Source organism: Stegodyphus dumicola, chromosome 4, assembly GCF_044657685.1.
Source record: "Stegodyphus dumicola isolate Sdum_Otavi_A_Nest chromosome 4, ASM4465768v1".
In the NCBI taxonomy this organism is placed as follows: Eukaryota; Metazoa; Arthropoda; class Arachnida; order Araneae; family Eresidae; genus Stegodyphus; species Stegodyphus dumicola.
Genome location: NC_140771.1, coordinates 39,789,985 through 39,817,941, shown reverse-complemented (window position 1 = coordinate 39,817,941; position 27,957 = coordinate 39,789,985). Strand labels below are relative to the sequence as shown.

Below are 27,957 nucleotides of genomic sequence, written 5' to 3'. Positions count from 1 at the left end.
TATATATATATATATATATCAAGCAAGGTATATATATATATAATAGTTATTTTATTACAAGCTATAAAATGCATTGCAGTTCAAAGAATAAAAATTTTATTACTTAGTATACGCACAAAGTAGTTTACATATTTTGTAATTCAATATTTTAATACTGGATTAAAAAATATGGAGCGGTACTGGCGATAGGATTTATTAATATCTAGTCTAGTTTGTCTGGTGCACTTGCTGCTTAGAGTCGTTTGTGATGCAATAGTCTCCCAGTCCTCAGTTTCGTTTTCTTGAGGGTAGATGATGGCCGTTTCAGTTGGAGACGGAACGTTTCTTCTTGTAGATATGCCACCAAGTGAAGTTTCTGATGCAATTGTTTCCCATTCTTCGCATTCTTTTCCCTGGGGATTCTGGAAAAAAAAATTATGTGAAAAATAATATATAAATCTAGTGAATAGGCGTCATGTATGTGCAACGATATTTGGCAATTATAGATTAATATTGAGCAGGATGCATGAAAAATCGAATGACAAAATTAAATACTCCTTTGTTTCTAAAATGGTCTGAGTCACAATGATTTGAATATAATCTAGTAGTTCATATTGGACCAAAATGCGTAAAAATGGGCGTGTAAAATTATCCAGTTATGAAATGCTATATTAATCATTACATCAAACATAGCATTGGAAATGAAAGTAACCATATTTGCCCTAATATAAGATCTTAAATAGAAGATAATCTAAACAAGAACCTGAATATTTGAAGACATTTATTAACAGAAAAATACAGAGGTCCGTATATAAGATGTTCTTAAGCTTATGAATATGTAGGGAGCAGGAAGGTTAATTAAATAATCTGAATATCATACCTTAATATGAAATTGATTCGATTACTGCTTTCGAATTATGTATAAGATTTTTCAGCTGTGAAACTGCGAATGGAAAGACAGGTACTATTCGCTTAAGAGTATATAAAGAAAATATGTATTGCATTATATTACGACCAGTAAGTTTGTCATGTTTATATTAATTAACCCATTACCTTATTATTTGAACTACTGCTTTTCGTTTGCTCTCACCAGGATGTAAATAAGCTACGAGTATTTGAGAACGGTGTTTTTAGAAGCTAGACAGATAGCATTGGCAGCGACGCTGACCTTCGTATTATTCACGTTATTCGGCCTTCGCTTTTCGTCAGTCGAGTTACGCGGCAGTTAATTTATATTTGATCAAAAGCTCGTTAAGCTTTCATCTTGTGATCCTCCAGAGTCAGTTGCTATTTAATTTTAGTTTACATTTTATGTTATCTTAAATTCGTAAGCTGCGAAGGTTAAACTATGAGCACAAACCACGCGCTTGTGGCTTATAAAGTTTTAAATGAAAAAGTTTGTTCTGTGTCTACAGTTGTTTCTGCCTGTCGTCGTGTTAACGAGTGTGTGGGCCTTCGGGCCACACACACGCACACAGACACAGCTCTCGCCATCGTCCACGGTACTCGATCTGATGTCCATTTTCATAAAATGGAGGAGAAAATATGTTCTTGTACGAAGAATATAAGAACTCAGGTAAACTTTACTGATTAGGCTGCGAGGTAAAAATTGTTCCTGTGCTGTGACTCAACGTGTATAATCCTGACAATTGGATGTTTCGAAGTGACGACCATGTGCGCCAATTTCAAGCCTATCTGCCAGAAATTTGATCTCTTCTATCACGAGTAATTATTGCACTGCATATTAATTAAGCTTCTTGCAAGATGCTGATAAGTAATGGGCCTTTGATGTATCCAGATTAGGAATTGCAATATACCGTAAAAATGAACGCTGTGACAGTCCCGTAGGACTAACGAGTAGGACACGCCGAGGGGCATTCAAGAAAAGTGTATTTTTGTGATTTATATAGGCTAATCAAGAAAAGTGTGTTTTTGTGATTTATCTAGGCTAATCAAGAAAAGTGTGTTTTTGTGATTTATCTAGGTTAATCAAGAGATGTGTGTTTTTGTGATTTAATAAATGTATATTTAAAAGAGAGATACTGATTCATGCATGCCTTATTGGGTAAGTCATTTGATTCTTATTATTAATAATCATGCAATGTACTAACAACTAAAATTTTAGTTTAACTGTTACGCGGAATTAATTCGCATTTGATACTCTTAGTATAATTACTTTTATACGATCACGGCCAGCAACACCACACATGGATAGGGCATAAGTCGCCTGACAGTCTCCGTCAAGGCAACGAGTTAATTACTAATCAGAACCTTTAAGATACGAATTCATCATCATCATTATTATTTTTTTCTAAAACTGATATTGATCATTTTTAAAAACTAAACTATCCGAAATTGATTATTGCATTTATTTTGAATTTTGATTGCTATTCTTTCAATACTACAGCCAAAACCTTCTCCTGTATAGCTTTTAAAAAATCCATTAAATCTGTTCTTTTATGACATTTAAACGAACGCTAAAGAATTTATATTCTGAGTAATATTGTAATCTGCATCTCTTTTATTGATGACAATGTTTTTAAAGATTAGAGCATAACTTTTTGCTATAGCTGTTTAAATTTATTGTAGTTATCAGATTTAAAATAAAGCACGAGAAAGCATATATCAAATTTAGAAAGCTGCTTTTCATTTTTCCATATTTCATTAAACATCAAGAAACAAAATGTAAGCATTTATGATGGATTTTAAACAGTGATCACCATATTTGTAAAAGGCAAAACGGATCTGAGTGTTTGATACAACCGAGTGTCCAATTTTCGGGACCTAATCTTCTCAATGAATATTCGTTTTCATTGACTCAGCGATCAGTCGTTCCATTGACAACTGACATATCGTCTTATAAGTTTGGAATAAAATGTTTATTTTGTTTTATTTATTCTTATGTTTTCAATAAATGTTTCGAAAGGAAAGATATCAGTAAATTACCAGTAAACCGGTTTTAATTGGGAATTTTATGAGATTGTCGAAAACTGAAAATGTTGGTAAATTTACTTTTAATTTATTAAGAGATTCTTATACGTTGTATTATGAATAAAATTAACGGTAAAGTAATTGCACACACTTACTTCATTTGAAAGTCTTATAGATGTTGTGGATTCTGTCTCTGCAAGCGAATTCGGTGATTCCTTTTGGGATTGTCTATTCTGATTTCTCATAAAATAAAATAATTTTGTAGCATTTTCAAGAAAATTATCTCCTTGCCGAACATTTTCCTCTTTAGATTCTTGGATATTTCCTGTCTTTTCCTCACGTTTTACAACTGATTTAACGGTATCATTTATGTTCCGTTGTTCCTTTCCTAGTTGTGGAGAGTTTTGTTCTTCATGATTTCCTTGTGCATCACAATCTGTATCAATCAAGCAATTTTTATAAGCAGTTTCGCTGTCTGAAAGTTGACTTATTAGATGAGTGCATGCATCAGCTACGCTGTTAACCAGATCGAACACTATGTCCAGATTTACCGATGATTTCAGCATCCAGTACTCTTCTCTGTTTCGAGAAGAAAACATTACAGATAAATGATCCAGTTTTTCATTCAGTTCCGTAAAAAGCTGATTTAGAGGAAGAGTAGATAGTTCATTCTGTGTTATCGAATGCATGTCAGAAGTAAACTTCCCATCTTTCACAACATGACTGAACTTTTCCAAAATTCTTTCTAACTTCGCAATTTCTTCAACAGGGACTTTCGTAACAATATTCATCTTACTTGTTATATTCATCAGATTTATTTGAGCATCTTTGAGACGTTTAGCAGCTTTATCGTACTTTGTCCAGTCCTGCTCCAGGCTGGATTTCTGACTGATGTAATCGAACTTTTGGCTGAAGGATTTTAGAGCGTTGTGGATGGCTTCTATCTCTAGCTGTTGTTGGTCGAGGCGTCTAAGTGTCTCTTGCAAACTTTTTTCGACCTCTTGTGCTTGAAACAACATGGAAAATCGGCTTTCACCTTCTGTTAAGTGGTACTGAAAAGCCTCCAACAATCTCGCTACGTCCTTTCTTATGACATCACGATTTTGCTCAATACAAGTTAAGATACTCTTCAGCATTTTATTTCCTTTCTTTCTCCTTTCACAGTTGAGTTTAATGAAGACGTCTTTAATTGAAATAAGAAATTCTAAGAAATTCCCATCCTGAAATAACTGTGGTAAAGAAATTTCGTTAGCAAAATTTACAATAAGAATAACATTCTAATAATATTATGAAATGCACTTTTAATATTAAGTTAATCTTTCTGTGCAACGTTTTTGCATGCTAATCGAAATAAGGATAAAAAATAAAATACATAATCGAAAAGGAAATATGAGCTAATTAAGAGCTAATATATTTAGTGTATGCGAAATTCCATTACAGAGAAATGGTATCAACAGTCGAACATAGTTGGCCCATGAAGGTTAAATAGACTGCCAGCCGAAGCAAAATCTTGTTCTTTAAAATAATGAATTGAAAGATAGGCATCTAATGTGAAGTCAAGGAAATGGGAACGGATATGAATCAACGAATTTACTGCGAGAGATTTCCGATGCGTCGGATCCCATACCATTTCACATCATTTTACCTTCTACTGTGTTAATATAAAACAGAGTAAAACGGGCTTATTTATTACATCAGAGGTGCAGGTACGCGAAGTATACAGATACCAGAAGTGGAAGAGCGTGTTTTGGAGAGATTTGTAGCAGCTCTTTCTACAAAACGCATGCCATGGCATTCCACAATAGTATTTATCACAATACAATATGGAATGTTCTACATGAAGCATGCATACACCTCTTGCATGCAGAATGTCCAATCTTTGAAAGCAGATATCCATCCCCGCCAGTTAGAGTTCCTGAGGTGGGTTATTCAGACGCAAATAATAATCAAATTCTTGTCCCTTTGTGTTATTCAGTAGTGAGGCCTCAATTACCCAGAAAGGCATTCAACTCTTCCAATGAATACATCTGGACTTAGATCATTATCTGCGTCACTATAAACAACAGCAGAGTTTTGCTGTGAATTTCCAGGCAGGTATCCTTGGGGATTGCCTAGTGGGTCTTTACCTATTGTCAGAATGTCTGACCGGGGCAGTGTACAGTGTCTTCCAGGAACGCGTACAGTGTCTTCCAGGAACGTGAAGTCAGTCCCAGTATGTTGCAGGCTGTTCTTTTCATCATACAGTTGGCAAGTTTACGCTTAATGTAGCCACGGCATGTTTTAACCCCGCGGTCTGACGTTTTTTCAATGCCTCATCCTCCCGAATGATGGACTAGACGGTGTGGACCGATGGCTTTTGTCTTCATCTGTACTTTACCTTTTGTCGACGTGAGAGTCGTTGTTGCAATAGATAGGTTACAGGTTACGGAAAACGGGGACGCCTGGTGTCTAACATAGGTAAATAGGCGTATGTTCTACGTCCTCTTCTATCTAGCGGCAACAACTCCCTGGAGTCCCAAGAGGCTGCATCGGGAGTTTATTGAGACATGAAGAAGTTTGTACATGGCCAAACAAGGGCGCTCGTGTTTTGTTTTAGATTTGGAGAGACTTTGGCTGAACAGAAATGGCAAGGAAACAAAAATGTTGCAGAATTTAAAAAAAAAAAAAAAAAAAAAAAAAAAAAAAAAAGGCAAGAGCAAGAATTAGCAAGAATTAAAACATGCAAAGAAATATAATTAAGGCATGTGTTGAGCTAAGCTGCTAGGATTATGATCTCAACTGGCATGTGGTGCATAATAAGTTGAGTTCTGTGCTAGGTGTTCGTAGGGCATAGATGACACCAGCGTTTGCACATAAAGGTTGTCTACGGTTGCGTAGTTCACATAGGTAAACAGTTTGCACATGTGCATAGTCGCAAATAATTCGGTGTTTGCGTGTGTTGTTCATAATTTGCACATAGTTTACAGTTGCTTGAGGTCTCTGTTTGCGAACGTGCACTTATGAGCTCGCTGTTCACAGATCGTTGCGAGAATTTTGACGGAGGAAAGAGGAGGGTGCAGCTGGCTGCGGTTGTAGTGATGCAAATAGCGGCAATTGTAGTACAGGAGGATGCACATTTATACACTTTGCAGTTTCGCAGTTTGCGCATTTGCAAAGTTCGTGGTTTTGGTAAACACAGATCGTAGTTTTCCCAGTAGCACAGTTCACATAGTTGTAGTTTACATAAATTGTAGTAGTTATGACAGTGTAGTACAGGTATTGCATCTTGTCACAATTGCATGGAGTTTCATGGAACCTAAAGTGTTGAAGTCGATGCTCTTTGGTTGCCTTATGTAGATCGTGTGGTGGGTTGTTACTGGGAAGTTGGCGAGGGTTTAGTATGTTTGGCACACATCTTCCCATGAAGTTTAATGCGTGGATGGTTTTTCAGATTTGTATTATTGTTGACTTAGTGCTGATAATGTAGCGTTGGAAGGTCTCAGTTATTGTTGTAAGATGCTTAATATGAATTAAGGTTGTCATTGGGCAGTGGAAGATGTAATGATCGGGTGCTCCATTTCGGCCGCAGATGCAGATGTCCGTGTTGGAGATATGGTGTCTGAAGTAATATGAAGGGAAAGGGCCGTGTCCAGTGATATATCTTATGAGTTGTGGGGTTGCAATGAAACGGGCCGTTGACACTTTTGGGAGGAAGATATAGGTATGGCGACTTGTTTCACTTGTGTTCCATTCATGTTGCCACTCTTTGAGGACTGCTTGATGCAACATTGAGTTTTGATGAGACGGCGGAGCTGGGATGTTCTATGGGTGGGCATCGGTTCCTTTGGCAGCTTTCTTTGCCAGGACGTCTGCAGCCTCGTTGCCCTCTGTGCCCTCTTGTGCCTTGACCCGGGTTAGTTGAATGCTGTTATATCTGCTGTGGTAAAGTTGACTTTGTATGCCCGTAATTACCGGTGACGTGTGACGGTGATTCAGGATGTCTTGGAGAGATGATTGTCTGCTGCAATAGACAAGATAAACACGATGCTAGGAGTCTAAGAGGGGAGCACTAGACGTTCATTGATCGGTGCATTATACAATGGCCCTCTTGGATGGCCCTCTGAGCACCTATTTTAAGTCTTTCTTTAATCTTTACACCTTATAATTTAGTTAATTAACCGCCCTCTTTTTTTTTAATTGTTAGAAGTTCGATTTGGCGATTTAATTTTTCCGATATTCTCAGTGGAATGCGGCTTTAACCTCCACGGTAAATATTTTTCGTGTTTAGGATAGTATATCGTGTTTATTTTGCTGAAACAGTTGACAAGCACCTTATATACTCTGAGTTTTGATTCTTGAATTTCTGTACATTGTTCGTAATCGGAATAGGAGTTTTAAGCCAATGACAAGAAGAAAGTTAGAAGTTAAATGAATTAAAAGCAGATTAATTTCAAAATTAAAGTGTTGATTGTTATTCGAGCTATAGTTTAAGAAAAACTCTAAATATGCTTTATAAATATTTGGATTTACTATTCGAACGATATGTTGTTTAAGTGCTCTCATAATACGAGCTAATTTATTAGAAAGATGGACGCAGAAACAGGAAGAAATTAAATATTTGTCAGAAACTGCTCCCCAGTCTCTCGTTAAAAGGGGAATTACATAAGGTATTTTCTCCTTTCTTCCGCTTCCTTCATGGTGCAATGGCACCACGCTCGGTGCGTATTCGAGAGGTACAGGTTCGAGTCCGGGGGAGGACATTGCTGTTTTCACGTCTCCTGCTTGAAAATAAGCTGATGATTCTACAGTGGCGCCCGAACTAAAAGGTGATTGATGATAATTCCTCACCAGCAGGAATTGGGGATTGGATCTCCTAATCCCCAGTCTCCCTTTAAAAGCGGAAGTTTATATAGGGTATTTTCTTCTTCCTTTCCGCATAACTTCGTGGTGTAACGGTAACACACTAGGCGCGTATTCGAGAGGCCCAGGGTTCGAGTCCCGACAAGGGACACATCCTGCACATTTTTCACGTCTCTTGCTTCAAAATAATCTAATGACTCTACACTTTCCTAGAAAAAAAAAGTTAAATATCAGTACATGTTAAAAGAGTATCCATACTATTAAAATCTGTGCGCGTCTGTCTGTTTGTTTGTTTGTGGCATTATCTCCTCTAGAACGGCGGGGAGTTGCGCTTCGAGAGTTTCGCCAAGCACTCCCGGATTACAAAGATTCGTGGGAAACCATTTCGACCATTCTCATGTTCGTACGACTTTAATTAGCCGAGATTTCATTAAAATTTAATTTTCGTCCTTCATTTTTCTGAGTGGCAACAGTCTCGCACGCTAGAGATGAAAATCTGTTAAGTGTTACCGCTGCTCGCTTTCAAATCGTACAGTTTCTTAATAAAATATTTGGAAGTTTTACAAAATAGGAAATAAAAACAGCATTGTCAAACATTAAATATATTATTCCCGATTTAAAAAATTCGTGGGAAGCCATTTCGATCATTATTATGTTTGAATGACTTTAATCAGCCCATATTAATTAAAAACTCTGAAAACGCTAATTTTTCTCACCCATTTTTTCCGAGTGGCAACAGTCTTGCGCGCTTGAGATAAAAACTTGCTTTATTTCGAAAAGGCGTTGCCACTACTTGCTTTAAAATCGTAAAGTTTGTTAATATAAAAATTGTAAGTTTAACAAAATATGAAATAACAAAATTTAAAAAATTTAAAAAATATGAAAGGTTTCAGATTTTAAATTACGTCCAAAGAAGCGTTTTTTTTAAAACATTTTGTCTGTTACCTTTATTTATTAAACATCACGTTCTTCCCACTTAAACCATAAAATTTAGTTCAAGAGCAATATCGCAAAATAATTTTAAAATGAGCCTGTCTTTAGAATTTTCGATACACAGTCTCGCACGCTGGAGATAAAAATGTTTTTTCTGTACAACGTTGCCATTGCTCGCATTGAAATCCTTGAGTTTGTTAATCAAAAATTCGTTAAAGTTTTAAAAAATAGGAAATCGATCATAAAACAAATTTCAAATTTCAAATTTGGGCTTCCACATGCCCATATTCGCAGTAGGATTACGTCATTCAAAATTCGATGACCCTATGTACCGTTGTTTTATCACAATGCGAGAAATGGACATACATTTATGCAGATTTTTCATTATTTAATTTTTTCAAATATAATGCAGGACTCTAACATTTGGTGGCAACAGTTTGAAAAGTGAAATGGACATTTATAGTGATTCAACTCAAAATGAAAACAATAGTCTCTCAGCGACAAAGCCCCTTCGGACTAAAAATAGCATTGCCAAACTTTAAACATATTATTATTATATAAAGTCATATTCTGACATTGAACAAAGAACGCGATTGCACGTGACGTCACTGTATGCCGAAAATCTTTCCTTAATGTCAGCATTTTAAATAAATAGCTATTGTTGGCAACTTTTTTGTTTCAAATTAGTATAATTGACACGATATATTAATAACACGTTAAGCCTTTTATTTATATTGAGAAAATGTTGTTATATTACATTAAATTTAAATTATGACGTCATACGTATTAATCTGAATTGACAAAAGTTTTTGTTTCCTGATTTGGCAATAAAAAATTATTTACTAATTGGTTTATTGCGTGGAAAGAATGATGTAGCCCGCTCATCTGGCGAGCTTGCCCGCTAGTATAATTTTAAACTCGACTTAATCTCTTACGCGGATGTCATGCATACTGCATGTTTTCTAAGGGTATTATTTATAAAGCTTACCAGGTCTTCGGTTTGGTTATCCATATCCATGATATTTTCTTCAGTTTGTGAAGGATCTTTCACAGAACTGGATGAGAATTCCGTTGTTGGTTCCTCATCCCTTTTCAGGGAATCGAGAAGAATTAAAAATTTATCTTTGAAATTCAAAAATTCGCTCTTTAATCTTTCTGTTGTGCTGTAGATTTGCTCAAATTTTTCATCAGCTGAAACCTGTCTTGAGGTCATGAAAGAGAAAGTCTTGTCCAATACAGAAGCTTTTCTGCAGAGCATATCATCCGCGAATTGTTTGGAGAATGAACAGAACTGGAACTGTACGTTTTTCTTCAACAACTCGTTGTCAGCGCACATCTGCAAGATTGATTATTTTTTATATTTAACTACTTACTTGATAGTTTTTTAAATGAGGATTTAATTTTAAAACATAATCGAATAATTGTCAAGAACGCGAAAGCATAATCAAGTGATAACAAACTTATTTGTTTCATTTTGATATATTCGTATAATTAAACTGCTTTAATGTAGAAACTAGAAGTGTCATGATACTTTTAATCAATGTTTTTTATATAATCTCACTACAGTCTTAGAGATAATAGTCAAAAAATAATTCATTTCACAAATTTAAATATTGCATTTAAGATATTTATTTTTCATCACCCAGGCGGCATGGAGATAGCTCTTTCCGGGATTCAATTTCTGTAAAAAATGTAGATATTTACATTTGTTTAATTAATTTTTAATACGAGAAAGCATACAGTTATCTGCCTAAGAAGAGAATTCTTCACGGTGAGTGGATGAATAAAACTAGCCAGTTTCCCTTAGCATTTACTCTGCAGCAGCTCAGCGACCAGTAAGCGCTTGCATTGGTGACAGATCTAAATATCGGCTTCCAAGGACAAAGTACACTTTCGCCTTGGCGGCAGTTTTTTGGTTTCTAAACAACATCTTGTTGTTTAGAAAGTTTGTTTGGTTTGGTTTGGTTTGGCCAAACAAACAAAACGCCTTGGCAGTTTGTTTGGTTTCTAAAACTCTCATGAACATTTCCCCTTTCCAAGGGTATAAAAGCAGCGGTGGTGCAGTTGTTAACGTTCATTATAGAGATGGTGTCACCAGACAGTTGTAGCAAAGTAAGCTAATGTCTAAATCCTCACAGTGTTACACGTTGGGAAAACCAGACATATGATTACGACTACACGGAATAGGCTTATGTAAATCTGTTTTTTGAAAGTTCTTTCATTTGATTGTAATAGAAGATGGATAGGACAATATCAGATACCCTACGTGGAATGTCTGGACTTATAATGGGATGAGGCAGGGTAAAAAAATCACGTTGCCCTCCTCCCTCGTTGATAACCATAGCGTAAATTCATTGATACCCATGGCAGAGATAGAAGCATTTCTTTCACTCAGAATTCTTCTTGAGTTATCAACCTGGATTTGTCATACAACGGCAGAAACATTTATTATTCTAAAAATATTTATCGTTTTTTACGTGAGTTGTAAGCGTTTAGTAATATCGCCCGCAGGAAATTCCAAGTGATTAGGAAATATCTGTCTCAGTAGTAGTATAGTATCAGTAGTAGTATAGTATACAGGATTTCTGCTTTTTATACTGCTGCAGAAGCATGAATTAATAGCCAGTTATACTATAGCATAGCTCCCAGAATTTGAAAACATTAAAAGGAAGAAATATGAAATGAAGGCAAATTATATCAAATAAATACCAAGCAAAGTTACACTGATCTTTTATTATGGAAAAGGTGATGCAAAATTATGGTTACTTCGCTCAATTACAATAAAAATATTCTCCTCTTCCTGACATATAAACTAGCAAAACGTTTATTATATGCAAGTTACTCTTGTTTTTAGCCAGATTTATGCCACCATTACAGAGGTTTAGCTAGGAAAACATGAAAATATTAATTACTGGCAAAAGTGATAACGAATTGCTGCATTTTTAGTAGTAGTAGTAGTAGTCGCCCATAAAGACAGCCATTTCCGTAAGAACGAAGGATCATGCTCTTTTTAACTATTGCATTATTACAGTCGGCAATCAGCTTCGTTTATTTTATGTTTAATCACACAAATGTAACGATTTAATTTGACTGATTTGATTTCATAACTTGATCTAACTCAGCACGCTATTCACAAACAAGAATGGTAAAGGACATTTTCCTAAAAAGAGACGACAAATAATTCCAACGACAAATAATTCACTAAATATTTTTGCTGATTGTGAGAAAATGCGATCAAAATTGATTTTGAAGATTTCAAGTATGATAAAAATTTCTATGATTTTGTTTTCAATCAGTAACTGGAGTGTTCTACAGGATAAACAAATCTGAAATACGTGCATTAATAACTAGGAAATAATAACTATTGGAACGATTTAATTAATATATTTCAAATGATGACATACACATTTGCCTAACATGTAAATAGACGCAGAGCGGCATGTATACATTTGAATATGAAGATTATCCAAACTAAATTGAATAAATATAACACTCGTTGAGGTTTAAAAAGCACAGAATATGGTGAAAAATGTATGTTAAAATCAGTATTATTTTTAACGTGATAATTAAAGCATGCAGATGATTGTGCGGCATTTACATATACTTGACATAATCTTCGAATAAGCAGTTTTTTGTGACGTACTGGGATATTCATGTGAAGTATTAACGACACTGGGATTTTACATGAGCCTTTTTTTTTTTTTTTTTCGTGTAAGCTTTTGACATGAAACCAATATTGATTAAAACTAAATTAATTTTTCAATTATAAAGCCCTTCTTACCTTCAATCAAAATCGTAAAAAACAACCTTATATTTAGCGTAGGTATAATGAACCCTTCTTACCTTTTTGATTACATCACGAACTTGTGTCAGTTCCCACTGAAACTTTAACAGGGAATTGTGCTGCGGAATATTTAACATTTGCGTCACATCTCCCTGACTATTGTTACGAAGAAAGCATTTCAGCTATAAGAAAGATTGAAAGAAATGAGAATTTGAAGCAGTGTAAACGTAAAAATGTTCTAAGTTTCCTTTCAGTACATATCTATCAAATTTAAAGTTAAAATCATAAAGACAGGTTAAGCTCTAGTGAAGGTAAAGGTTGGCGCTATTTGGGACAAAATATCGCTATTTATTTAGCACCAATTAAAAAAACGATAATTAAAGTTATATCGTAGCTTGCTTCAACAGCAAAAGAGGGCACTTGTTCATCAGTAATATTTTAATGTAACTAATAAATTTCCAGTTTAAGCCTCTCAAAGTTAACTTTACGCAATCATTTTTATTCGTATTGTTTTAAATCGCAAATTCCTTGTTTAAACGAGCTACTAATAGTATTTTTTATGATTCTTCACAGACAGTTTATAACTTGTTTCTATTCTGCATCGTAAATGGGTAATGTTAAATAAAATATGTTATAAAAGACTCTTAGGTTTTAACTCTAATTTAGCTTTTAAGAATTGGAAACAGCTTGTATTTTCCTTTTTGATTACAGAGCCTTAAGAGTTAAGTTGTTCGTATAATAAATGCTTTGTTAGTTTTACCACTTTTTTACTTCCTTGTACGAAGTAAAAAGGAAGTATTGTGATTGTGAAAAATTTCTGGTATCATATTTCAATGAAAATATCCATATTGACCTCTATCGAATGCAATTTAAGGATGTTTTTGCATAACATCTGTACGTAAGGAATAAAGACTAAAAGAATAAAAGACTTTTTCTCCAAACGAATCATAAAACTGATTTAAAATGGATTCAGAGGAGATTTTTTTCGTGGCATCTGTACGTACATGCGTACGTACGTATGTACGCATGCCTGTATCTCGCATAACTCAAAAACGTAATAGCTTCAGAACGTTGAAATTTTGTCACTGAAGTCACTGAACACTGGTAGTTAGGTCAAATTTCGAATCCCGGCGAACGGGCTGGCTGCATGGGTGTTTTCGTGATTTTCCGGTTGTGTATAGTGTATGCAGTATCTTATGCATGCATATGTAATAAAGCGGGCGCAGCCCAAGTAAAATCGATGTACACTGGTAGTTCGGTCCAACTTTCGAATCCCGACGAACGGTGGGTGTTTTCGTGATTTTACGCCTGTGTATTGTGTATGCAGTATCTCTTGGATGCATAAGTGAATAAAGCGGGCGCACCCCTCGCAAAACCGCTGGACACTGGTAGTTCGGGGCAATTTTCGAATCCAGAAGAACAGGCCGGTACCAAGGGAGTTCTCGTGATTTACCGCAAGTGTAATGTGTATGCAGTATCTTTTCGATGCATATATGAATAAGGCAGACGCAGCCCGCACAAAACGCCTGAGCACTGGTAATTTGGTCAAACTTTCGAATACCAGGGATTGGGCTGCCTGCATGCCTGTTTTCGTGATTTTTCGCATGTGTAACGTTTATGAAGAATCTTGTGGATGCATACGTGAATAAAGCTACCGGAGAACACCGGTAGTTCGGACCAAATTGTGAATAAAATCGTACGGGATGGCTCCATGGGTGTTTTCGGAATTTTCCGCATATATATCGTGTAAACAGTACCTTCTGAATGCATTCGTGAACAAAGCGGGCGCAGCCCGCGCAAAGCCGCTGAACACTGGTAGTTCGGACCAACTTTCAAATCCCGGTGAGCGGGCTGGCTGCGTGGGTGTTTTCGTGATTTTCCGCAGGTGTATATTGTATGCAGTATTTTCTGGATGCATAGGTGAATAAAGCGGGCGCAGCCCGCTGAACACTGGCAGTTCGTTCTAACTTTCGAACACCCGCGAAAGGGCTGGCTGCATGGGTGGTTTCGTGATTTTAGGCATATGTATCGTGTATGCAGTATATTCTGGTCGCATACGTGAATAAAGTGGGGGCAGCCCGCGCAAATCCGCTGAACACTGGTAGTTCGGTCCAACTTTCGAATTCCTTCTACCGGGGTGGATGCATGGGTGTTTTCGTGATTTTTCACATGTGTTACATGTATCCGTATGTGAATAAACCGGGCAAAGCCCGTGTAAAATTGCTGAACACTGGTAGTTCGGTCCAACTTTCGAGTCCTGGCGAAATTAAGCCGGTTCCTCTTAAAATGTCCTCCACAAAGGCATCACACCCCTTATACTAGCGGGCTTCAGCCCGCTCAGCTGGCGGGCTTGCCCGTTAGTATCTATATATCCACTGTGTTATTCGGCTCAGTGAACTCAGTTTCTTCATTCTTATATGTTTGTAAATTGTGCATTAGTTGCTTTAAAAATGATTGAATTAAGTTGTTCTTATCTTCCGGTTAAGGTTTTTATGCCTTTAGTTAACTTGCCTGCTATAGTTGCAGAATTATCAGCAATTTAAAAGTTGTTTAAGTGAGGCTAAGCCTATTTTTTTAACCATATTTGTTTACAATTGCAACTTAGCAGAATAGTGGATTTGTTTCCCCTCTAAAGAAAGTAAGCTTTGCAACAACAAAGTAACGTCTTCTTTTATTATTGCGAATTAAATTATGCTTAACCCATTCTGGAATTATCATTTAAGTTATTAAATTATGCAATATATTGACTCAGCGTCCACAGGACTTTTTGCCGGATAGGATGTCTCTTTTTCCGAGTGAGTTGCCTGCTGGCTGAATTGCTTGTTTTTGTATAGAAACTCTAATTTTAATTGTAAACGTTGTTGTTTAAATTGTTTTAGCTGTATTTATGCTTTATATTTTTCCTCATTTTTAAACTTTTAATAAAGAAATTTTGAGGTTTCATGCATTTTTGCCTTGTCGAGAAGTGAGAACTGAATTCATTGAATGAGAAATATATCTCTAATGAAATTCGAGGAAATAAGTTTAAACTAAATGCAGGAAAAATGCATCTAATTTAATATTCCGTACAAGGAAGTCATGTGGTGTACACATAATTTTTTTTAATATTAAGGATGTGACTGTTTGTCACACCAAACACAGCTGTTGTACTTTCAAGCAGAAGTGCATAATAAATTAGATATAGGTTTCAAGTACATTATCATAAATTGCACGATTTAGAATTCATTATTTGCTTTAAAATTTTAATTAGTCAGTTTGTAAAGTATCTTCGAATCATGGCTACCAGACTGATTAAGCATAAATTGCTCTTTAAAAAAGTAACCTCAATTTTGGAGAAGGGAGACTGAAATTTAGGTAATTCCTAGTAACAACAACCACCGCACTTTGTCGCCTAAAATCAGTAAATAAATCTCTCAACGAGTAACATACGTTTTTCGAATACCGCGAAAGGCGTATGCGGTAACGGCCTTAACAAGGAAGTATTTCTAAAACCATTCTTTCCATACGTGAAATTTATAGTTATAAGAAAGAAAAGGTTAATGAAATATTGGATTAATATTAAGGGATATGAGTTTGGAAACTTTGGACGACAAGTATAATGGCATTGGCTTAATCAAATATTGTAGCTTTAAAATGGGAAGTTGCAACTCTTCAAAGTAATGTTCATATTTACCAATGTTTGCCTCATGCCCCCAACTGAAACTTAACCAAATACAGATAAATGGAATAATAAATTGAAGCAATTAGAGTTATTAAAGTACTAAATGTTATCATGGCAAAAGAAGAACAAGCTATTTCAAAGAACATGATTTTGTTAAAAATTAATCAGCATAGCAACTAATAAAGAACAGAGGAGTTAATTCAGAAAAACTTTGGTTTGAAAAGTAAGTAAACTGGTAGAGGCAAATTAAGAGGATCTTATAAAGTTTATTTACTCCTCCCCTGATTTCTCATTATTTCAGCAGTTAAATTACAACAATGTTCATTTTATGCAAATATACATTAAGAAAATTTACTTACTTTATTTAGACACCATTTTATGAAGAGCACCAATATAACTGAAAAGAAAATCAATAAAGCATCTTCTAGTATCACACTTCTATCATAACAACATAAATAACAGAATCATATATTGAAATCCATGTACAGTCAACTCTCGATTATCCGGCGGCGTATAGATCGGGTTGCGAAATAACCGGCATCTGTCTAAAAATAGTATAATAGATACTTTTTATTAAGGAATGATGGAATAATTGCTACCAATAACCATAAACGTAAGTCAATTCTGAAAGGCAATTTACCTGCTGAAAAATCCGAAATATTATTCAAGTAACTTACACAAAGATTCTGCGGTAATTTCATGTAACAGCTAAAGAAACGTATGACGTTTAACTCGCAAGGATGTACGCTTACGAAGCAGGAAAGCGCGTGAATAGATGAGATGTTTCAGGTACTTACGTACTACCGAAACGACCTTAGTAAAAGTCGCAAATTTTCAGCTTGCGCCCCAAGCTCTGGTTATATGCATAACAGTTGTTCAACTCTAACCAGCAACGCAGTCACTTTCGTATGCATTCCTTTCTGTTATATTACAAGTTTTTATAGATAAAGCCTGATATTTGCCTTAAACTCAATTTTAAAATATATATTTGTGGCATTTCTTGCATTTGAAGAAAAGCTGTGGTGTTTTCACAGGAATGCAGTGTTTTACCGGAAAATCATTATGTGGAACACTTGCCTGGAATCTTAAGCGAATATCATGAAATTTCCATCATATTAAAAGAACCTAAAATTTGCTTATAAATAAATTTATTGAATGATTTTCGAAATAAATATCTAATTCAAATGTAGCGTGCGCACACACAGACACAAACACATATGACATGAGAAGGTATTTTAAGTTTCCTTCAGTTAAGCTTATAAATCGGAACACTAATACCTACAAAACATTATAGGAAATATCTATAATGAATTCTTTCGTATCAAAAATAGTCGTACAAGCCATATTTGGTAACCCATCGCCAATTTGGCGGTTTTACTCAAAGAGTACCTTACTCCGGAACTTTGCAGAAAGTGCAGAAATGAAAGGTGTTGGTGTTGGTGTATTTAATTATGGCAAAGCACTGCCCTAATTAGCTATCTGCCTAAGGGGAGGGATGCCTTCGTGGAGGACTTTCTAAGGGAAAATGGCTCGTATACACGCTACACATGGGGAAAACCACGAAAACACCCATGCAGCCAGCCCGTTCGCGGGATTCGAACCTCGGACCGAACTACCAGTGTTCAGCGACTTTACCGCTCGGCCGCTGGTGGGCCGCAGAAATGAAAGGAAAAATACATAAGTTAACAGCAGTGACAGTTGGTGCTGCAAACAAAATTGCACCGAGGCCGTACTGTATATTAGGATTTTGCCGCAAGTGATAAATGAGTTGGAATTCAATGACGTTGTTCAAAATCTTTTGTAAATATTGCTCTTTATTGTAATTTATTAATTTATTTTATGACTTCCAATGATGTTTATTCATCGATTATTTATAGAGTGTTTCTTAACACTATTTTAATTTATGCAATCAAATGAAATTATTACTGAAAAGGTGCATTATTAATAGTATTTGTACTCTTCTGTTATCGGCACCGTATTAAGAAATGTATTTATGTGCAGATGTGTATGTGCATACAAGTGTGTGTTTATACACACATACATAGGGATACGTACGGGCATATAAACACGTATACATGAACAGATACATCCATACATACATGCATACATACATTTCTGAATTCGGTCTCGATAACAGAAGAGTTCAACTATATTTTTCGATTAATTATAGTATGTTTATTTAACTGCTTTTCGATTAAATATGATTTCATTTGTTCAAGGACGTCCTTCCCGGCATCACCCTGGTTAATCGAGAGTCTACTTTTGTTTCAAAAATAAAGTAATCGTTCAATTTCTACATGAAACAATACATTGCAGTAAATAAATTTACAATAAACTTAAATAAAATATACCTAAATAATTTAGATTCGACAAATTGAAATGCTTACCTATCAAAATTATTGGACAAACATATTTCCAGAAAATTTGTTTCTTTCCGCGCATGTTTATTTTTAATCGGTCTATTTTATCCTACACCATCTTGATCTAAATTTGTTTTGGAATGCATATTTTGTTGCCATATCAAAATTAAATATAGTTTCAAGTTATAAAAGGTAATAAAATTAATCATAGAAGTATACTTCTCATTTTTGCCGCATGATGCCACTGCGAACTTATGGCGCATGCTTAAACCTACTGGGAAGAAAAGGTATAACCGATTTCTGTTATAGGAAGCAATATCGGTTTCTGAGAATTCTTTTACCGGTAAATATTGTCCTTTTACATTTAAATTTAACTCTTAAAGAATATAAGTGAAATAACTATATCTTTAAGATTTAGGGATAATGAATGAAAGATAAACATGAAAGTTCATACGTTAGTTTAGGGATTAAACAAAGATTTTATTATGCAAGATTTTGCAGTTGATACTTGAAACTTGCAATTTGCTCACAGTATCTGAAGATTAATAGGGGTACTTCTCTAAATATAAGTTCGAATCTTTTAAATTTCATGCAGCGTAATTAGGAGATAGCTACTTGAGAACTTCTAAACTTTATTTCTGCTTATTTTAGTTCTGCTACTTCTGATATTTTTTTTCTTCGCAAATTTGCGCTATATGGATATTTGAATATTTATTTAATAAATAAAAGACTTAATAATATATATATTCTCATTATATCGATATATTGTTACTTCGAAGGACCTTTGAAATTACGTAACCAATATTTAATAGTATTGGAGTTTTAAATCTATCAATGCCTAAGGGCAAAAGAGAGTTTAATGAGCACTTAATGCTATTATAATATCACAATATGAAACTGAAGAGCAAGAAATTAGAAAACTTCTAAATATCTCCTAAATAACAATTACGTTTTCGGTTAGAGTACATTCTCTTTGAAAACTTCGCAAAAAATTAACTACTGAGAAATTTGCTAATGCACTGATAACATGCTCTCACTACACAAGACCAAATCAAATATTCTTAATTTATTTAATTAATTTATGCGGCCTGGCAACTAGCTAGTTTCCGAAGTGCTGCTATATCTGACATGAGATAATTGGTAATATTTTTTCAACTCATAAACTGAAAGAAGTAGTTGATGTACTAGATGTTCTAGAAAAGATAAATAAATTATAAGTCACTGCTTAATAAATGCAAACTGTCACGTCTTGTAACTGATCAACATTTAATGTACTTGTTTTATGCTTTTTGACGTAAGTTCTCTAATAATTCTTTGTATAGCTTATTGATTCTGTGGTATGCTCATTTGAAGAATTGATTGCATTATTATGTGAATACACTTTTTGGTTGATCTTTACATTATGGTAACTTGGCGATTTTTTGGCGAAAATTTGGCAACCAACTCTCTTACAGCAACCCTCTATTTTTTTTCCCCGCCGCCATTTTGTCTTCACGAAGTAAAGACATGTTTCTTTTCTTTTTATCTACTGAACACTTCTTCCAACAATCTAGTAGCCGAATTACACTTATGCTAGAAATTTTATCAAACAAAACTGCTTAATCATGACAAATATTCACTGCAAAATTGGGAAAAAGTGCACAATACCATACTCCTTACGCGTTTTTCAAAATAACACATACACATAAACCATGTACACGCCGACTTATTTTTACTTAAAAAAACATCCCAGAATTGCACAAAGATGGCATTGCGCACACTCTTCACTATATCCATGTACACTGCTTTTTTCTCATAAATTAGAAAAATTTCACGAAAATACATGACAATTTTCTCAATCTTTAAACCCGGTAAAAAGAACATATATGAAATTACCTGATCGCGAAAAAGTATTTACCCTTTACAAATATGAACATTTCCACATATAAAATAAATAAAATATCCAAAAACTTTTACCTCTAAATCATGTATTACATTATACACGTCACCAACGAATTCATACCGCAAGCATTACAAATACTTAGTATCAAATATTTAAATTATTTCCATGCACGTTTATTTCAACTTAAACGTATACCAAATTCCTACAAACATAAAATTCACAAAATAACTATCATTTAATTAAAATATCACTAAACCATGTACACGTCGACTTATTTTTACTTAAAAAAACATCCCAGAATTGCACAAAAATGGCATTGCGCACACTCTTCACTATATCCATGTACACTGCTTTTTTCTCATAAATTAGAAAAATTTCACGAAAATACATGACAATTTTCTCAATCTTTAAACCCGGTAAAAAGAACGTATATGAAATTACCTGATCGCGAAAAAGTATTTACCCTTTACAAATATGAACATTTCCACATATAAAATAAATAAAATATCCAAAAACTTTTACCTCTAAATCATCTATTACATTATACACGTCACCAACGAATTCATACCGCAAGCATTACAAATACCTAGTATTAAATATTTAAATTATTTCCATGCACGTTTATTTCAACTAAAACGTATACCAAATTCCTACAAACATAAAATTCACAAAATAACTATCATTTCATTAAAATATAATTAAATTCAAAAACACTACTTAAAATATAAATGAGCACATACATTAAATTAATAAAAATTACCTTACAATCCTAATTACTTTAAACTAAATCATTGCTAATAAAAATTTTCCCAATAATACCAAATTCCTTTCCACCTTACATTTAGAACAATGCATAAAAATAATATCCTCAAATAATTAAAAATACTAACTTACCTAATCTTCTTCAGAATCTTGATTACGTGGCGGATACACTTTTCTAATTCATTCAATAAAATTATTGAAAGATTTTTTTCTGCGAATTTTTCCTCCATACTTCCTCCGCTAAATTAAAAGCAAACTTCTCTTTATCACAATGCCTAAATACCCATTTCGAATTCACTTGAGTTAGGGCCATGGGATCCAAAAATTAAACAACACTGTTTCACACAACACAGAATAAAGCTAAATACAAAATTTCCACATTTTTTCCCGATTTCCTCCCTTTTCCGATTAAAGAACCGTAATTCGTCCATTAATATCACATGACATATCCCATGATCTCTCATTTCCCTCACGCAAAATAATGCGTAATCGGAACTGAGTACTGCTCACATTATTACCAAAGTCCCAGGTAGTAACCTTTATCGCCTCCAAAATGTCGCCAAACTACCAGTTACCATATTGTAAAGATCAACCCACTTTTTTGAATACAGAGCAACAACAACAAGAAATATGTACTTAACGTTTAAAAATTATGCCGATTTTAAAAAAAGCCTTACTAGTTTTCTTAAAATGTTGCTTGTAATGTAGTTTAGCTCTAACAAATAGCGCACAATTTATGTGATAATACACACCAATGCATACTTGATTACAGAATGAAAGCGAAACACATGTGAAATGCAGTAAAAAAGAAAGATTAAAGCAGCTGCCTTTAATCGAATGATAAGCTTCGCAACTGAAAACTAGCGTTGTTTTAAAATAACTGAATTTGTTTTACGAAGCCCAAATTAAACAGTGTTTTTGGAACTGATCCAGATCTTATTAAAACTATTACCACATATGTCCAATGCAAAGTGTAGTTTTAGGATGACTGTGGAGAAGATGGGAGTTTTTCCAACTTTTTTTTTTGTTGTTGTTGTCATTTTCAGTTAATTTTGATTTCTGAAAGAAGACCTCGAGTCAATAAGAGTTCTATTAATTTAGAGAGTTTTAAGAATGCTCTTCTATGAATCATGTTTTCCAATTCTCTACGCGTTATACTTCAGCTGCGAGGGACTTGATGTCGAAAGCGATAATTCTCAGAACCAGCACAATTCCAGGAAACCCACGTAGATAGGTTACCATTTTCACTTACTACAAAGACTTGAACGCCAAACACTAATCGATTATCGCTCAGATTGTGATCACGTGATGCTTCAGAAGCAGAACTATCGCCTGCTTGGTTGTCTCTACCCGGACAGAGGTCCAGCCGAGACATTTTCAGTGAGGTTTGAAAAAAAATCCCGCATAGCCGCAACATCGTTTCCATAGCTAGGCGGAACTATACTTCAGGCAGGGCTCTTTTTTCTAGGAATCCTCCCGTTTAAATCAGGGATACCAGAATCTTGTTTCTCAGAAGAGTAGCAAGGACTGTAGCCAAGTGTGATAACCTCTTTTAGAAGCAATAGAGTAAATAACATCTACTTGAAACTTTCCTTTCTGTTCGGTAGCTAAAAAGTGTCTTGTTTTTTGAAGAAATGCGATAAATAACATAAAAAATTATTTGCCATTTTTACTGATAGGAAGCATACTCGTAGATGTTTTTGTCATTGAACTTGTGTAATGCTTTTAATGTATATGACTCCAAATAATAAAGTATAATTCTTGAATGCATTTCCGATAAAACCGAACTGATCTCCGTTACATATATGATCATACACTTACAAGACTTTTATGAAAATATTTATATCCTTTATCAAAACAAATGCAGTTTGCTGGATATTAGTATCTTTAGTGACATAGCGGCGTGAAACTTTATACTTGTTTTCCTTCTCACAATATGAAATTTATGTTTAAATTTGAATCACCTTTTCAAATTTAAGCAGTATAATCTTACCACCTTTTTCTTATAACAGCTGTTGTTGTTGTGTCTTATCTCAGTTATCTGACAGTAACATCAGAACAAGCCCACAGAATTCTTCGTGGCAAGGCGTGCAAGATTGCGCATTTCGCTGTCAAGAGCCTTGAGCACCACACAGGTGACAGCACGACAGGTTATGCCCCAATTTTGATGGAGAGCAACCGGGGGCGGACCGGTCCGAGGGTCTCCTACCTCTCTTCCTTTATCACCAACCTCTGGAGAGGAATTTCGGCTCGCCGCGTATTTAGCGTACCCGCATACCGCTCAGATATTATACATTTACAAACATCCATGCCTTCTCTGGAATTCGGGCTCTTCAGTACGCGTATTTTGTAAGTGTACATCTGTATCCTACCGATATAGATGTGCATTTACAAAAGTGGCTTCTAGAATGGACCAATTGGCTTCCAGTAATATTTCTGTCATTTCACATGTCCTTCGTGGCGCTTTAAGCAAGATGGTTGAGAATGTTTTGACACGCAATTTTCTGCAGAAAATAACCAAAGCATAGTTGATTTCTTGTGAAAGTTTTTAATGCGAAGTTAGATAAAAAATAAAGAGAGCTATATATGTAAATAGTAGAAGTTTTAGACTTTTTTACTGCAGTCTGTATGAAAAAGATGTTTTATAATAATATCCAATTTCACAGTTTTATTCAAAGTGAACTTTACTACACATTTAGCGCGTTAAATTTCTCATTAATAACTGTTCATTCATACGATTGCCTGCACGAGTATGTATTGCAATGTATTACCTGCACGAGAAATACCCTTCAAACAGAATTCTTGTTCACATCGAATATATTTAATTTATTCCTTACTAAGTTACTTCATTATTTATTCCTTCCTAAGTTCTAATTAACATTTTATGTTAACAATAGATATAATCAGATCATTCACAATATATATCGTCCACAATGTATATTTTGATCGTTCATAATATATATTTTGAATCTTGCACATTCAAAATCAAAGGAATGCAAGCATTGGGATACGAAAATACTAGATTCCTTGCAATCAGTTATTCTCAGCTCAATAAATATTATGCACTTGAACTCTCTTAATCCCCGGGTATCTTAGTAAATGCATAATATTCCAGGCTAATTGTAGCTTGAGTCATTTGCTCGATATAAAGAGCGATAATATGCCACGATCATTAATCCGATTATCAGGGCGCGTGAGAAGATTCGCTAAAGTAAGACGTATATTAAACGTTGTATAAAGTGTATTAAACGTTGACGATTAAATATGCTGATAAAATAAAAGCACTACGCGATATTTTCTACCAGAATGACAACAGCATTTATACGCGATACATTTATAATAATGAAACAAATGCAAAGTAAAACGTAAACAGCAACATGTGCTCATATGCACAGTTTCAAAGATTCAGCGTCACAAGAGCAATACAATCTCATTGGTTCATTTTTGAAACCCCTGCCTTAGTGGCGATATTGATGTGCACTTGTGAATTATGTCTTAGGTACTGCAGTCAACGTCGCTAACCTCTATCCCGGTTGGGTGGCTTATAATAGCTAATGTATAAGTGAGTTTTTTATATAATTGATTTTTTAAAATTCATTATTGGTAAAGCGTTTGGGAAATCTGCGAAGAGATTTTGTTCAGTTTATAAGGCTTTATCTAGAATTTCTTCATAGGCTGTAACTTCCCTTGGAGATTTCATTTCCTTTTCAAAAATCTCCGAAATCGGATATTTCAGTTAATATGCTCTTGGGTAAAATCCGTTAAATTTCAAATGTCTGTATGTATAATCTTGAAATAACATCTCCTTTACATTGTATGTATTTACTAGTATATCTCCAAATAAAGATTTAGTTTAGAATTAAAAGTCTCATGTAATGTTTCCTTAATGTTAGACTTAAACAGTTAACATGAATGCAAGTTAAAATAAAGTTTTATGCAGTTTGCAAAATTAGAAATATTTACAAAGTGACAGTAGTTTGTATTTAAGTAATATGTATAAGGATGAGACATAAATAACGTGTAATTTATTATCATTAAAGGCCAAATTGTAGCGTTTTGTAAGAGAAAACGTTGTGCTGAGATTGTCCTGATTTAAGGATATTGAAAGAAAACAACTCTTAAAACGCGGTGAGTACTAAGAGAAAGTTTGCGTTTGCTGACTGAAGCCTTTTTTTTTTTTCTTTTATGTATAGGGGTTCAGTAATTAATTTAAACTTAATATCTTGCTTTTTAATTGCGTTGAATCAATTATATCCCCTCCAAATTAGTTTGGTAAGTGCAGATAAAAATTTTATTGAAAAACTCAGGCAAAAGTTTTCGATATAAGATTGACATTTTTTTAAATTAAAAAATACACAAAACTGCAAATGCTGTTACTTATTTAGAAGTATATAACGTGAAATCATTAACTACTGCGTCAGTTTAAATACGAAATACAAAATGTATAATCACATTAATTACATTTGGTGATTTTTTGAAATTTTGAAACACTGCCAAATTTTTGATGTTATTGGCGATCAAAAATTGACAGCGGCTCCCTAAATTCGCATATTTAACTAGGACATTAGCAGCTCATTTTCTTACTCTCATGTGCTGTTTTACGCATTATCCAGTCAGCGGTCGAAATTGGCTACCATCAAGCCATGAAAGTTGGCGGAGATTCCGCCACAGTTCCGCTAATGGTTCCTTCGGAGAGGTAAAGGAACTGAAGCCTCTTTTTTAATAAACAGTATTTGACTCGCTTTGTTTTGGATGTTCGTAAAAAGGCATTCGTCGGTGTCTATTATTTTGTCAAACCTCTTTTTTAATAAACAGTATCTGACTCGCTTCGTTTTGGATGTTCGTTAAAAGGCATTCGTCGATTTCAATTACTTTGCCAGGCCCTTCGATTTTACCGAAAGCATCATTTATAATCTTATAACAACAGACTTGCTGCAGGTAATTGTTCCAATCTGTTACTGTTTGTTTTGCCAAACTCAGTTGACTATATTGTGTCCATTAAACTCATTTTTTTTATGATGCGATCGCTTAATTTTGAAAACAGTTCACTGTTTGTCGTTCTGTAGAAGGCAGTTTCCAAATTTTATCTTTTTATTTCAAAATAAAGAGAAAAATACAGCAATAATAGTTAGTTGATTTGTTCTATAAAAATGAAAGATGACTTATCAACAATCAACCTGGATTACATTAAGCAAAAGCGCAGATGTTATGAGTCTGCTGTCTCATCACCCCTATCCGTAACGTGTGCTAAATCTGATTGCCAGCCGATAGTTTCATGGTCGACGGGATAATACGTAAGTACCTAATGTATTTATAGATGAATAAATTCATATATAATATATATTTTGAGAATGTTGAGAGTCTGATGGTATGAGTCTTTCTTGTGAATTCCTGAGTAATTTTAAGTTTGTTAACTCACTTTGCAGTTGGTTCATTCAATTCTAATTTAGTTTGTGTGTCTACCAATCGCTCAAGAAAAAGATAATTTAGTTTTATTTACTTTGGTCTTACTTTTTGTAGTTAATATCTTCAAAAATTAGGCAAAAAATTCCCTCAGCTGAGATTTACCTAAATTGAAAATTTATTATTCCATACATAAAACTAAATTTTCAGGGTGACTAAAAGTTTCTACTACAAAGAATAAATAAAGAGTAATAACACAAATTTACTAGAAAAGTTTTATTTTTCGTAATACAGTATTATTCTAAATTTTTCATAACATACAGTAAGGATTAAAAAATAAGCATTAAAAGTATAAGCTTTAAAAAGTCATGGTTTTTCAACGATATTTGTGAGTAGGATTGAAATATTTCAATATAATTTCTAATTGGCATAGACAGATGGAAAAGGTAGTCTCTCAGTTGGCTGCAACCTACAGAAATTATTGAAACAATTTAATTAGTTATTTAACAAGAACTTAAAAAAATACTTTGCGACTGGTACATTGTTTAAAATTTTACTTATTTATTTATCACAAGAAAAATGAATGATTTTAAAGGGTCGTAACAAAGAGTGTTTTTGAGCTTATGTAAAATACGGCTGTAGAGGCAAATTATACAGGGTGATTCAGAATTCCTCATCAATATTTGGTGGGGAGGTTAGGAATAGGAAAAGAAGGAGATTTCACATAGGAATGCATGGGCGCATATGCCATGTAGTAGGGCAAAATGACCCCGGTTCAATGATGGAAAGAACATAGAAGAAGGAAGTAGTAAGAAAAAAAAAAAAAGAACATTTATTATCTTACATGTAAACATTTCTTTGCATCGGTTTTACAGACTTACAAGGAGGTGCTCCAACTGCTAACCATGTGCTAGAATGCATGACTCACAACTGCGTTGCATGGACAACCAGACCTTTTGGAATATCCCTGGATAGTTTGTAAGGATCCTAAGTTTTACTAACGTTTATTTCATTTTAAAACTGTACTATCACTTCTTCGCTTCTACTTCCAGCCAGAATTAAATGCTTTAACTTGTTTATGCAAATTGTCTTGCTAACGCCAAGTACTTAAGTTGTGGCTTTTTGCCAAGAGAGAGAGGAATGAGTTATAGGAAGCAAGCTGCTTGCCACTGTAGTTTTACTAGTTTTCACTCTGTTGCTGGTTGCCTTTAAGGCCAGAAGTTTAGGCCTCTTGATAATTGCAGACGTATCGTAGTTTTAGCAGCTCGGCGTACTACATACGTACCTTTTTTAAATAAAGGCCAATCTTAGTGCTAGGCACTTGTATACTAATTCAAAGTTAGTTTCAGCTAGTAATTTTTATATTCTTACGTTCAGACCACAAGTGGTTGGTGTCTGTATTCCGAAGTTTCGGAAATACCTG

The 27,957-nt window shown here is 34.4% G+C and overlaps 2 protein-coding genes across 5 annotated transcripts in view; both read right to left on the bottom strand.

Annotated features, from left to right (window-relative positions):
- Window positions 1–79: 79 nt before the first annotated feature.
- Window positions 80–21,485, bottom strand: LOC118183620 (uncharacterized). Of its 4 annotated transcripts, none has more exons than XM_085814245.1 (6): window positions 21,264–21,477; window positions 16,487–16,524; window positions 12,526–12,648; window positions 9,671–10,018; window positions 3,066–4,139; window positions 80–401 (listed from the first exon to the last, which is right to left on the bottom strand). In XM_085814245.1, exons 3-6 carry the CDS (start codon window positions 12,601–12,603, stop codon window positions 141–143), a joined length of 1,761 nt encoding a protein of 586 aa, XP_085670371.1. In that variant the 5' UTR covers window positions 12,604–12,648; window positions 16,487–16,524; window positions 21,264–21,477; the 3' UTR covers window positions 80–140. The 4 variants fall into 4 exon arrangements, with proteins under 4 accessions (XP_085670371.1, XP_035209107.2, XP_085670372.1 ...); XM_035353216.2 differs by lacking the exon at window positions 21,264–21,477 and adding an exon at window positions 18,515–18,628; XM_085814246.1 differs by lacking the exon at window positions 12,526–12,648 and having other exon boundaries at window positions 21,264–21,485.
- A 5,310-nt stretch (window positions 21,486–26,795) lies between these two features.
- The window catches only part of LOC118183617 (phytanoyl-CoA dioxygenase domain-containing protein 1-like), a 41,757-nt gene continuing 40,595 nt past the window's right edge, over window positions 26,796–27,957 (bottom strand). Inside the window, exon 11 of the mRNA XM_085814741.1 lies at window positions 26,796–27,003. Coding sequence (XP_085670867.1) covers window positions 26,955–27,003 — 49 coding nt within the window. The 3' untranslated portion in view covers window positions 26,796–26,954. The remainder of the gene's footprint in view (window positions 27,004–27,957) is intronic.

Excerpts from the sequence above, each read along its gene's own strand:
- LOC118183620 (XM_035353216.2), bottom strand. The coding sequence starts at position 18,569 with ATGCGCGGAAAGAAACAAATTTTCTGGAAATATGTTTGTCCAATAATT. Across the intron at positions 10,019-12,525 it reads TTCGTGATGTAATCAAAAAG|ATGTGCGCTGACAACGAGTT; the intron begins GTAAGAAGGGTT and ends TCAATCTTGCAG. Across the intron at positions 402-3,065 it reads CTATAAGACTTTCAAATGAA|AATCCCCAGGGAAAAGAATG; the intron begins GTAAGTGTGTGC and ends TTTTTTTTCCAG.